This window comes from Caretta caretta, chromosome 6 (assembly GCF_965140235.1).
Source record: "Caretta caretta isolate rCarCar2 chromosome 6, rCarCar1.hap1, whole genome shotgun sequence".
Classification (NCBI taxonomy): domain Eukaryota; kingdom Metazoa; phylum Chordata; order Testudines; family Cheloniidae; genus Caretta; species Caretta caretta.
In genome coordinates, this window is record NC_134211.1 from 104,849,449 (window position 1) to 104,863,880 (window position 14,432).

The 14,432-nt window shown below is 41.2% G+C and overlaps 1 protein-coding gene across 1 annotated transcript in view; it reads left to right on the forward strand.

Annotated features, from left to right (window-relative positions):
* The window catches only part of C6H14orf132 (chromosome 6 C14orf132 homolog), an 84,164-nt gene extending 70,402 nt beyond the window's left edge, over positions 1-13,762 (forward strand). Inside the window, exon 2 of the mRNA XM_048853542.2 lies at positions 369-13,762. Within this exon, the coding sequence (XP_048709499.2) occupies positions 369-593 (225 nt within the window). The 3' untranslated portion in view covers positions 594-13,762. The remainder of the gene's footprint in view (positions 1-368) is intronic.
* The last annotated feature ends 670 nt before the right edge of the window (positions 13,763-14,432 follow it).

The window sequence follows — 14,432 nt, forward strand, 5'->3', positions numbered from 1 at the left end:
AGAAAACTGTCTTTCTCAGACCCACGTTTACAGGTCCCCTGAAATGAACTTAATAGTGCTGATGGAAACTTTATGATGTGCACATTTAAAATCTTCCTAAACTATCAAAAAGTGCAAAGATCCCATGAAGATGATGCAAGGCATGTACAGATCCATTGTCTAATGTTTAAGGCAAGGAATGTGCCTGGCAGAGGACATTCTTCCATATATGATCATTGCATCCCAACATCGTGCATGTGAGAGCTTTGCAGTTTTGCCAGAATGAGTGGTAGTTATTGCTTTGTATGAAAAGATAAATAACATATTAAGACCAAAAAAAAAAGTTGACCCTGGACTTTAATCTAATGTTGTCAAATCCTTCTTCGCAGATTCCTGTTATGGGAGGAGCCTTCATGGACTCACCCAATGAGGACTTTGGTACAGAATACTCCTTGTTTAATTCATCGGCCAATGTCCATGCAGCTGCTTCAATGCAGAACCAGCCAGAAGAGACATCCCGCTCCTCAAACGATGCCATATTGTTATGGATTGCAATCATAGCAACAATTGGAAACATTGTGGTTGTGGGAGTGGTGTATGCCTTCACATTCTAAGAAGACCGGAGACTGGAATACTGCAGGAGTGGATGGCTACAAGTGTGTTTGTTGTGCGTGTTTGTGTATATATACATGTATAGCTATATAAATATATATAGATAGACACATTTTGTTAATTATAAGCTGCGATAGTACTAGAAATGAAGTGCAAGTTATTAAACTTGAACTTCAGTAGCAAAGTTTGGATGCATTGGCAAATTTTGTGGTGGTGAAAGCTTTAATCAAGAACAGCCAATACATGTCACATATAAATTTGATGTGAAAGGCCAATGTTGATATGCGAAAGACAAAATGAAAGCGGGTTTTATGTAAAAAATGCTTATTTCCTATTGGTTGGATTTTCTAGTAGCTCTTCTGTTTTTGTTTGTTCCTTTTGTTGAGTTTTTAATCTGCTTTTGGGATTGGTATTTCTATCACAACATTATATGAAAAATGCTCTGTATCTTATTCTCCATGGAAATCTAGTTATCTAGATGTCCAGATGCACTGGATGGTGGGCATTGGCTCAATTGTAATTAACGGATTTTCAGGATTCTTGTGTGTTGAACTAAAATACACACGATCAGTTGGCTATGTTTAAAGTGTAGATATTATTAATCTTAAAGCAGTGGGCATGCAGGTGGATGCATGGCTGCTTTAACTAGGGCTCTCATTCTAAAGACAGTGAGCAGAGATGATATTCTGAGTGTTAATACTGAATCTGCTTGATATTTCTAGAACCTGTACTCCAGAGGATGAAGTGCTGGCAAGTGAGTTTTAAATGGGAGGGACAGAAGCTCCAATTTCCATCAGACTATTGACAGCCAGAAATGATAATGATTATAGTTCATTGGATTGACCCCTTCTAGAAAATAAAGACTGTGGATCTTTTGGATTCATTATGCTGAAATCCAAATTTCCCATAAAAGCCATGTGGTCAAATAAGCTTTATTTATGAATAAAAGAAATTACTTAAAGTGCAGTAATTCTGCAGCCTAATTCACTGCCAATGATTCATCTATGGGGATAAATGAATCACAAGGTTTACCAGATAGCCCTACAGTGCACATACATAACCTCCCACGGTGAATTGGGTACATGAGTTACATACAGTGGTGGGTTTTAGAGTAACAGCCGTGTTAGTCTGTATTTGCAAAAAGAAAAGGAGGACTTGTGGCACCTTAGAGACTAACCAATTTATTTGAGCATAAGCTTTCGTGAGCTACGTAGCTCACGAAAGCTTATGCTCAAATAAATTGGTTAGTCTCTAAGGTGCCACAAGTCCTCCTTTTCTTTATACAGTGGTGGGATATACGGAGCACTGGAGGGCAGTAGCTTAAGGGAAGTTGCTGATAGACCTTGACAAATGTTTACATTTAGGCACTAATATGTTTCTATGGCCGGATAATGAGGGGGGAAATGTAAAATCAATTGTGCTAGCAATTTTATACAAACATTTGTATTCAGTGTTCTATTAATGGGTAATGTCTTTGTTGTATTAATCTTGTGAGCAATGATTTTTAAGGGCTGTATCCATCTAAAATAATCTGCAGCCTTCCTTGCCAAAGGAAGGGTGTGTGTATATATATAGGTGATGGATGTGAGCATAGAGAAATGGCAGCAGATAAATACTTTACACAAAACCTCTGTGTATTGGACAGTTCTCCCTCTACTCTTGTCCCCTACAGCTGTTACCCTGATTCCAGAAGGCCCTGTCTGTAGGCATGGTGGATATTTTTGACACTTCTCTGTCACTCCGCTCAAGGCTGGAGTAAGAGCTGGTAAACGTATGGACAGGTTTTGCTTTTATTTTTCTCTCTAAACCATTTTTCCTGCAGGGTTGGTGAATAGTCACTCAATCCAGAGCAATATGTCCTAAATGAGCATTTCAGCTTTTGCATTTATTTATTGTTAGTCAAAGTATTGGCCTGTAAAGCTGCCCTAGTTCTTTTGCAGCTGGCTCACTGTCAATCAACTATCAACTGCAAAGATTCTTGATCCATGAAATCACAGGAGAGGATTCCCAAGGCCCTTTTCTAGGGGCCATACCGTACTCTATATGGCTACCACTTCAGGAGGAAGGTGCAGTACCATTCCACACCACTGAACCTCTGGAACCTGACTCCTGGTTAGACTATATGGATGATCGGTCACGGAGTATCTGTGACAGACACCTGTGAAGCTGGTATTTTAGATGATTGGCATCCTACAATGTCTACTCTCTCCTTTATAGACAGAGGATTTAGCAGGGGGAACATCTATTAATGCTCATGTGAATTACATACATAAATTCCCTACATTCTGGTAAGAGAATAAGCCATTAAGTGCCAAATCCTGTAGCCCAAGAAAGGCCCTGAATGCAGTGAAAATTAGTGTGGCAGGGTGCAGAAGGGCCTCTAAAGTAGATTCAAAGAGGAGGCATTTGGGGGTAGGATGAGTTATGTCAGCCATGCATTTGTAGTCCCCTCCCCGCCCCCATGTACATGTGTATGTAGTGGAAGAGCACAGCCCTCCATGGAGCAGCCTGATGAAGGAGACTTCAACCTCCCACCCCACCACCAATAGCAACTGTCAAATGAAGTCCTTAGTGCAAGGCCGATCTAATCAGGCTGTGAGCAGGGGAAAAGATTTGGTCCTAAGTGTGTGTGTGGGCCTCCTGGGCTTTCCGTTTTAACACACTAATATATGGTAGAACAGTTTAATTCCATGCCCTCAGCTATATCAGGTGTGTCACTAGCATCATAATTGCATCATTAGTTATTAATAGGATTTTTTGGTGCCTCAATAAGGCTCTGCAGTGATGCTACCTCATGCAGTAAAACTATTCTTGCATGGTTGATAGTAAAGCATTTTCACCCTGATTAAAACCAGTTAGACAATATTGTATTTACCCAATGGGAATCTTTTGCTGCTCAGTGAATTTGCCAGTAGAATGCTTTGCCTAAACTTTTAATTTTAATCTAAATGCAATTAGCAAAGTTTATCTTTAATCTCCCAAAGTATTGGACCAAATTGAAAAGGTACAGTCAACCATGAAAAAAAAATACTTGAGAATGAGTTGTTTTAAAATGAGAGACACTGTCATGTTGTCTTATGCAAAGAGGTGCCCTACTTTCATATGAAGTCAACAGGAATTGCAGAAAAGATTCGAACGAACCAGTTCTCCCCCTGTCCTCTTCATATATATTTTTCATCATCAGAGTTGACTTGCCAGGAAGGGCCTGATGTAACTTAATGTAACTGATTTAAGAGGGTGACATATAAAGTAGGGTATCTAAGGAAAATATTTGCTCTTGCCGCATCTCAGACTTGAAAGATTGTAAATGTGTAGTTAGCACTGTGAATTCAGGAGATTTCCACAAAATAAAGGCAGGTGCTATGGGAACTTTATGATTAAAAAATAGCCTTCTCTAGGGATATATTTGGACTGTTGAATGAAAAGTCTGGGCAGTGTGTTGTCAAGCATATTAGGGATGGGCTTGTACTGAGGCTGAATCCCATCAAACTATGCAGATATGCAGCTCCAGAACCAGACGTTAGCTGTCTAGGTATTTATAACAGGATCTCAATGTGGTAGCTGAGCCTAAGATCCAGATAGGGACTGGAACTTCACCGCTTGGCCCTCTCTTGGTATTGGGCCAAACCAGAACATGGAATCCAAATACCTCCACATATTGGGGAATTTCAGATTTGGATCCAATTCTGCATCTAAACATTGTAAAATGGACCCAACTCCCAATCCTGACTGGTGAAAGAAGCAGTTCTGGGAGAATAAGTAGGGCCAAAGTAGATGCTTTTGCATCAGGAACTCTGTTAGACAGGATCCACATTATATACCTTTAACTGCATTTTAGTGCTCTTCTTAAGCAGGTGTATGCAATGCCCTGACCTGTTCCAGCTAGCACTTACTGCTGACTGCACCATAGTTACTAGTCACCTGTGGACTGTGTAACAGACCTCACCCTCTTTGGGATGTAGTATGAGCTTCAGCATGTCAATCAGGAATTTCTGCTTGTGCATTTGTGTGGGCTGGGGAACCATTCTACGTGGCTATTTGGCAGGAGAGGAGAAGCCCCTCCGCAATTCTCCCTGGGCCCCCTTGCACACCAACGCAGGAGTCAGCTCAAGGATTAGTTCTAATCAGTATTAAAATAGAGGCACGTAACACAAACAAATGACAATGAGATACTCAGTGACACGCAGAGAGTCTTCATAGTTGTATTAGGCCTTTGTAGTGGAGAAGGCAGAACACCTTATAAATCTAGCATACGACCTCTAGCTGTATAAATGCCACACCTTGCACATGCATGTAGTAACAATATCTGTCTTGTTCAAGGTTGTAAATGTACCTCAGCTTGGGTGGAGCAAGGAAATGGACTGGACGATCTTCCGTAACTTCTACTGGCTCTCAACCTTTCCAGACTACTGTACCCTTTTTAGGAGTCTGATTTGTCTTGAGTACCCACAAGTTGCACCTCACTTAAAAACTACTTGCTTACAAAATCAGAGATAAAAATACAGAAGTGTCACAGCACACAGTTACTGAAAAAATGGCTGACTTTCTTATTTTTACCATATAATTATAAAATAAATCAATTGAAATATAAATATTGTAGTTACATTTCAGTGTATAGTATATAGAGCAGTATAAACAAGTCATTGTATGAAATTGTAGTTTGAACTGACTTCGCTAGTGCTTTTTTGTACCTGTTATAAAACTAGGCAAATATCTAGATGAGGTGATATACCCTGTATTAGACCTCTACGTACCCCTGGTTGAGAATCACTGTTTGAGGGCTCTATGCTCATGTATCTCACTATTTTAAGAATGATTTGACCATGAGCAGCCACCATCCCAACTGAGCTGCCCTGTTGGCATTTTAGCAAAGAGACAAAGGATTGAACAGGTATGGAGACTGCTGGTTCCTCCAGGTCAGGAAGAAGGCATGTTAGAAGGGAGAGGTGAGGGGGGGAAGCTTACAGAGCTGCCCCTGCTGTCCTTGTTCTCTTTGGCCTCCATCGCTATTAATCCAGTACATGTCCCCAGCACTAACATTCCTTTACAACAAAATGAGAGAGGTGGAAAACATGCCTGTTTCCCTGCAAATGTGGTTTGAAATCCATCATTTCCCTTTGTTAACAAACTGACAACAAGCAAAATGGGGGAAAGAGATGGCTCGTGTGTTGCAAGCAATTTAGATCACCATTTAACAGGGCTCAGTCCTGCAAGCTGCTGCACGCTGTTGTCAGGCGCTGAGCCCCCTCAACTCTCCCCAACTTCAGTGAGAGCTAGGGACACTCAGCATCTTTCAGGAGTGCTCAGCACCATTCAAGAATGAGATGAGAGAGGAGACAAGCTAGACAAATATCTGCTTCAGATACACCCATATCAAGCCAACTGGAAACTTTTCTACTGTGGGTGAGTCCAATCCAAATAAAGCCACAGTCTTTGTTCAGTGAGCCACTATATCTTTTCTCTATTATTAACAGCCTCCTGTTTAATATCCTGCCATTATTCAATTCTTAATATCCTCTTTGCATTGTCCTGCAGGAAGCTAGTAACTATTAATTTAACACAGCTCCACTTTTTACACCATGTCCCAGCAAGTATAATTTTACTGAGTTTCCTGTGGCTAATCACAGAAGTAGATCTGGAAAATGACATTTTGTTAAAAAAATATAATTTTTGTTAATAAAAAGAATTGGCCAAAATCAAAACCCCAGGTAGAAACACTTCTGAGCTTTGGGGTTTTGATATCTGGAACTGAATTTCATCTCACTAATGCTAGGGAAGATAAAGGGCATCCCGTGTTTCCCCTAGTTGTATAAAGTCCCATGCAGAATTCAGAGCTCTGTTAACTAGCATTCTGTTCCTGTGCTCCCAATTCATTTACTCTGATCTCTGTTCACACAAGAGCTGGACATCCCAGGGGGACATCGTGTACAGCTGCTCCTCCCTATTTCTGTTGTTGAGACTCCTGAGGGAAGCACTTATATTTACCCTGTTGCTGGCACTAGCAACTGTGGCCAGGGATCAAGACTGAGCTATGTGTACCTTACTTAATCACCACAGGAAAAGCATAGGAGAATTTATGCTGGGCATGGAAGATGAGGGGTTGTCCCTCCTTAGGCCCAGCCTTAGGCACGTCCTACACAGGTTGGAGCATCCTGGTGCCTGCTTTAAACCATGCCAGCTTTCATGGTCCCCTAGCTGGGGATTGCTGGAGTACATTGAGCTCCTCATGCCCACCTCTCTCATCCCTCCCTACCTCCTACATAGCCCCTGCACCAAAGGCTGTGGAGTGAGATAGTGTAAGAAGCAACCATTCTGTGTTGACTGAGGACTCCCACACACATCAGGAATCCCCAGCAGCTGTGCTCTCTTTGTGCTGCCTGAAAGTCACAAAGCGGGTAGAGTGAGGCCAAGAATCTACCTTTCCATATCAAAAGCGATACGCGCCTTCGCAGAATGAAGTGAGTGACATTTTTATATGGTCCCAGTCTATTCCAGAGTATTTAGGCTTGGCCTGTGACAACAGGTAGGTTATTTTGAGGGTGTCAATTATCCTAGTCAATTTTGTGACAGGTTGTGTGTGTCTGTCATGTCTGCATTGGCTGAAAGAAGCCAAAACAAACCTGACGGGCTTACACAATAGACCAGCGATTTGACAAGCACGATTGACCTCTGTCAGAACTAACCCACAAGCTATGGTATTTGAGGCCTATCTATTACATCAGAGCTGCTTGCTGCTGAATATTCAGTGGAAGGGGAGAAAACATTTATTTCTGAATGGCTTGGCATTTAGGCCCCTTTAAGCTGATGTTTTTTCCTCTTTTGTTAATTCTTTTTCTCCTGATCTTGTTATTGCAGTCACTCATTTTGGGAACTATCATAACACTTAGCCAGGAAGACTCCCCTAAATTATAAAATCTGCTTGTAACAGAAAAGCCTTTGAGCACACTAGGTCTCCGTAGCATATTGCAGGGTCCAGCCCCAAAGACAGGTTCACCTTGAAGTTCATGGACATGTTCAAGATGTTGTTGCCAAGGCAACTAGCCCTTTAACATGAGCACAACCTTGTTTGCTCATCATCTGGAAGGCTTAACAAAGTCAGAAAATCCCAAAAGGCCTTCTTTGTTAGATCTGTCCTGTACTTCCTATGCAAGGTGGTGTGGCTGGCGTGGTGCGGGGGTGGAAGTCTTCAGGTACAGAAACGGCAAAAAAGGCCTCCAATTTTGGCAAAATGTTTGAGGAAAGATTTATTATGTAAAGCCCTATGATGTCTATAAAGGGATATGAACAACAATAGAAAATTATATAACAGACAGATCTCATCCATAAATAGTTAATGAAGAAGCATTATTTGCATAATGCTAACACCACCAGCTGTTATATAGAACTTGACAGTGGTAGCTCTCAAAATGCTTTATAAGGGAGGTCAGAATCCTTTTTCTCATTTTACAGAGGAAGTATAACTAAGTCTCTGAGAGCTGAAACAATTTGCCCAACATCATCCAGCAGACCAGGGGAAGAGCCAGGGCTAGGACTGAGGTCTCACAATTCCCTGTCAAGGGCACAGTCCTTTAGGCCATACTGTCTCCCTTGACTGTTTTATTTCAAATGCACCTTCCTTTAAAGTATCTGGCTATAACAAATCAAACACAACATGACACAATTCCTTTATTTTGTTATCTTCCCCCATTGGTATTTTTTGAAAATCTCCCTTTGGGGCACATGAGTTAATTCCCAATCAGCCCATCCAGTTGATTGGGAACCAGAAATAGTCTTCATCCCTTCTCTCAATTTTGCAGACCTTCCAAATACTGCTCGAGAAAGTCCAGGGAAGTAAGAGCATCTTCCCTTCCCATAGGTAAGTGTTTGTTACCAAGGGCCATACAAAACAACCCAATAGTTCCACAAGCCAGACAATACATTGGGGGCCTCTGAGTCATGGCACCACTATGCTGCGACTTCCTTTGAGACCTCTTTCCACTCAGCTTCCCAAGAACTTAGTTCAACTCCAAACTTTGTCACACAGGTATCTGTATTTGGCACAGCAACACTATGCTGAGTTGATCAGACTCAAACGTCAGGGGTGGATGCAGGGTACATCACTGATCTAAAGTTACACAGAAAACCCTTTCCCTTTTTATACATTTACACTTCTCACTGCATTTACTATACATTGCATCGTGCATATTTATATTGGCTTGGTTACAGTGTAGGAACCATCCCTGGACAGCATGCGCTGTTCATGCCTTGTCCATGCTCAGCCTACTCTTTACCGCATCTTCACATTCCTGACTTCTCTTGTCCATTGTTATCTTGTTCATGGTAAATGATTCCTTGGGCGTTCCCCCTGTTATCTGAGCTAGCTCAGACATTCTCTTTTAGCCTACTGACCCATTTATTTATCATCGTTACCACAAATATTTCATCTTCATTCTGCTAATCAATTTCCCTCTCTAATCTTGTCTTCCAAGAAATGAGGTTTCCCCCATATTTAATTACTTATGTCAAGCCAGGCTTACATTCCTACCTCTTCCCATTTATAGCATCTATGCTCATCAATATTTGTGCAGCTTAAACATGCCTGCTGCCTGAGTAAATAGAAGCTCAGCCTTTACCAGCAGGCTGGCACCCACAAGTGCAAGCTCCTACCTAGCCAGCTTTTAGTAACCAGCCTCCTTTGAACCTGGCTCTGTGGATGAGGGGAAAGCAGTGGACGTGTTATTCCTTGACTTTAGCAAAGCTTTTGATACGGTCTCCCACAGTATTCTTGCCAGCAAGTTAAAGAAATATGGGCTGGATTAATGGACTATAAAGGGGATAGAAAGCTGGTTAGATCGTCGGGCTCAACGGATAGTGATCAATGGCTCCATGTCTAGTTAGCAACTGGTATCAAGCAGAGTGCTCCAAGGGTTGGTCCTGGGGCCGGTTTTGTTCAATATCTTTATTAAAGATTTGGAGGATGGCATGGACTGCACCCTCAGCAAGTTTGCAGATGACACTAAACTGGGAGGAATGGTAGATACGCTGCAGGATAGGTGTAGGATACAGGGGGACCTAGACAAATTGGAGGATTGGGCCAAAAGAAATCTAATGAGGTTCAACAAAGACAAGCGCAGAGTCCTGCACTTAGTATGGAAGAATCCCATGCACCGCTACAGCCTAGGGACCGAATGGCTAGGCAGCAGTTCTGCAGAAAAGGACTTAGGGGTTACAGTGGACGAGAAGCTGGATATGAGTCAACAATGTGCCCTTGTTGCCAAGAAGGTTAATGGCATTTTGGGCTGTATAAGTAGGGGCATTGCCCGCAGATTGAGGGACGTGATCGTTCCCCTCTATTCGACATTGGTGAGGCCTCATCTGGAGTACTGTGTCCAGTTTTGGGCCCCACACTACAAGAAGGATGTGGAAAAATTGGAAAGAGTCCAGCAGAGGGCAACAAAAATGATTAGGGGACTGGAACACATGACTTATGCGGAGAAGGTGAGGGAACTGGGATTGTTTAGTCCGCGGAAGAGAAGAATGAGGGGGGATTTGATAGCTGCTTTCAACTACCTGAAAGGGGGTTCCAAAGAGGATGGATCTAGACTGTTCTCAGTGGTAGCAAATGATAGAACAAGGAGTAGTGGTCTCAAGTTGCAGCGGAGGACGTCTAGATTGGATATGAGGAAAGACTATTTCACTAGGAGGGTGGAGAAGCACTGGAATGGGTTACCTAGGGAGGTGGTGGAATCTCCTTCCTTTGAGGTTTTTAAGGTCAGGCTTGACAAAGCCCTGGCTGGGATGATTTAATTGGGGATTGGTTCTGCTTTGAGCAAGGGGTTGGACTAGATGACCTCCTGAGGTCCCTTCCAACCCTGATATTCTACGATTCTATGAAACCCAGTCCTCATGTAATTCTGCAACTGGAACTAGGGTATTATGATTACTAATAGAAAATGCGGGGGGGAGGGAGAGAAGGATGCTGATGGTGTAGCACTAAGGGCAGCATCCCAGAAAGTGGAAAAATCTTATGCATACCCACATTGTTGTTGTTATTATTTGTTTGTTTCTGGTAGCATTAACAATGTGCTAGGCACTGTACATACACAAAATCTTATGCATACCCACATTGTTGTTGTTATTATTTGTTTGTTGCTGGTAGCATTAACAATGTGCTAGGCACTGTACATACACAAAAGAAGACAGCCACTGATTCAAAGAGCTTCCCATCAAGCAATTCAGTTTAAAGGGTTCTGAGGATAAAATTCCTGATGAAGTAAGAGTTTGTCTAAGAATAATGCGTGGCTGTGTTGATGTCAATGTCTAAACTCCCATTGGCATCAGTGGGGCCAGAATTTTACCCAATGTGAAATCATACTCCTCAGTGTATCTGTGGTCAGAGCAGGTGTTTGGAGCTCACATGTCAGGGTATTTGTGGCCCATCTTATCTCCAATAAGTACCAGAACTCTAGCAGCCAGAACTAAATGTTTTTGGATGTTGAATACTGATCAATATAATACTGTTGAATATTGACCAATATCATATTGCATTTAAATATTCTAGCAAGCCCTGGAAATGCAAATTTTCACAGCTAATGTAATGTTGGACTTATACAGTAATTTGCTTATATTAAATTGTGTATCGCAATTTTTTCTTTACATGGAGAGAACCCTTTCTGTTAAGGGTTGAGGTAATATTCTGTATCCAACAAACAATCGAATCTGGCTCCAATGGAGCAGGAGAATCCAGAGCCCCAGGAATACGGAGACTTTCTTCCAAAGCCTAATACACTGTCATCTTGACTTTTTTTTCCAGGTGTCTGGCAAAGTGATATTTTAAAAAATATTATAGGAAGTTACTGAATAGACTGTTCATACTTTATCATGTTTCATTGTGCTGTAATCAGCGTGGGTAGCACAAATAGATCAGACAGATTCTATGGGACCCTTTTCCATAATAGAGCCAGAGATGGAGTACTGACCTTACACCAGTATACGGCATTATGATAAAACCATCATCGTGGATTTAAACTGCACCAGGCACTCAAATCCAATGAAACAATCATGTCAGTCTCTTTGGGTGACTTTTCAATACACAATCTTTTTGTGATGTAGTGAAATAAGACATGTCTTTGTATGTCATCATTTGGTATGTGGACCTGTCCCTAAATATTTTCCTATGGTTCCATTTTACAGTGTGTTTAATTTTGCCTCTTCCAAAAATAATGATGGGCCAGTTTTGATACAGATATTGCTATCTATTAACTCTTTTCCTCTTGGCTGTTCTTCAGGTTGACATGGGGGCAGGATTGAGACCAGCAAAGGCTAACATATCATTCAGTTAAAGAAAAATAACCTGAATTGAAATACTTCTGGAGTCCTGTTATTATAATTTATTTTTTGTATTCGTGTTGTGCCTCAGAGTCCTAGTCATAAAACAGGCCCTCATTGTGCTAGAAGTTCTGCAAACACAGAACAAAAAGATGATTCCTGACCTTAGCGGCTCCTAAGCCACAGATATTTAAAACTCTGGGATCTCTTTTGCCCTCAGGTGTTCATTGAAGCAAATGTATGAACATTCCTAAAGGCCATCCACCTGCGTCAACACGTGGGGGAACATCATGGGCCCAGAAGTGAAGTGGGACAGCCCCAGCAGCAAGGGAGGGAGACACTCACAAAGGGATAGCTGGTAGCTCCTCCAGCACCTCGGAGTCTCTGGTGCCCTTTGGGGGAGTAGGGCATTGATTGGGCCATTCAGAGATGTAACCTGGAGCCTGGTCCATGTGGACCCTTTTTCAATTCCATTCCAGCAAATGATATGTGATCATTCCTAAATCAACTTCTGACCAAACACCATGGATGTGGGAACTTGCTTGGAACTTTTCTGACAGAACTGAAAAAAAGTTTAATAGCAAGGCAGTGAAAGAACCCTTCAAGGCACCTTCAAACACAAACTGATCCTGCTGCCACTGGAATCAGTGGAAGCAGACAGCTAAACTATGTGCGTAATTTTACTCACACAAGTAGCCTCTTTGATGTCAATGGGATTATTCATATGAGTAAAATTAAACTGTTTGCAGGATCAAAGCCTAAAATTCATACTGGGTTATTAGGTTCCTCCCTTCACAAGAATGCCTACAGCCCCAATGCTGCAAGCTGGTCCATGCAGACAGAACCTTTCCCTCTTGTGAGCCCCCATTGGCTTGACTAAAGTTCCTTGCTGATAAAATGGGTCTGCCTGTACAGAATAGCTTGCAGGACTGGAGCCTTAAATCTCTTTTATATCTCTAAAATCTTTGTTATTTAAAAAGAAATCAGATCAATGTATTTTTTAAATGAATGGGTAATAGAAAATCTGAGAATTTTGATAGATGGGGCAGAGGGGTGTATAATATAGCAAATTTGTAACTTGCCTTCTCCTTCCATTTCTGCTTGCTTGTGGAGTGTCTGAACTTAATCACGTGAAGCCTTGCTTCCATTCTGAAGTTGACAAGCCCTTAACTGGGTACAAAATCTCAATAGAGTTTGTAGGTGATGTAAATTGGTCAAAGAGATAGCTTTGTTACCTAGCTTGCAGTGTATTTCTTTTTTTCAATTTTGGTTAGCTTTTCATTTCAATTACCACTTGCAGAATTTTTGCAAAAATTCAGACTAATTCCACTGATGTTGTCCAAGCTTCACCCAAACTCTTGTTGTTTTAGGAAGCTAAACCTTCCTTTTAATCCTATTTAAGGCACAGGCTTTCTCAAGAGTCCTTTGGTATTGGTACCATTTTTATTAAGTATCTTTCACAATATAATGTTCATGTTCTTTCTCTCTGCTACTTCTTTCTCTGCTTAGTTTGCTTTGAAGGGGCTTCACTGTTCTGTTTTATATTGTATGGGTTGGTTTACAGAAACTTTATTCTTGTAATGAATTGTTCTTGAAATGTGGATTTATCTGTACAGATACAAAATTTGAAAAGTGTTCTGTGTCTAATTGGATTTTTCATAATTTATTGTGATCCTTGCTGGTATAGTAAACAGAAAAATGTTCTTTTAAACTTCTGCTACATTCACTTCCTAGTTATTTAACTGGCTTCACTATGTATTTACTTATTACTACTTGTTTACTCTTTTTACTATAATGAGAATAACAAAATTTGTTAATGTAAGATTAAATTTGTGCTTTTTCTTGATAAAGTTCTTGAAATTGACCACAACAGGATGATTTTTATTTCATTCTCTCAGTTAACTTGAAAGGGATTGGATTATAATTAAAGTTTAGTATATCAGTATATTAATAATCACCTATAATTATTTGTTAACCTCTGAGAATTTATTAAAAATAAAATAATTTAAAATAAACGCGCCACTGATCTGTTACACCAGATACCAAGAACAAAGGCTGTAGATCGATACAGATAACAGATTAGAGTGACCAGACGTCCTGATATATAAGGGCCATCCTGATATTAGGGGCTTTGTCTTATATAGGCAACTATATCCCCCTCCCCGAAAAAAAAAGTATACCAATTTTTCACACTTGCTATCTGGTCACCCTATAACAGGTATACACACTTATATCCCCACCCAACAACTCAGCTAGATGATCATTCCCTCCCGCTGTCTGGAAGGTTGGTTAGCCTTATCCACCAACCCTATGTTCACTGTAACAGGAATCCTGCTTGCAACCCTTAAAATCCATTCTGCAGTATCACGGCTCGGATATGCTCCTCCTGCAATGCTGTTACCACTTCTCAAGGTCTTTTGCCTCACTATAGGTATTGCAATTTTGAGGACTACGTAATCTGGTGATGCACTCTTGGGTCTCTTATCCCAGGCATGAGATAAAGGGCTTTGAACTATGTCAGTAGCACAGTTAAA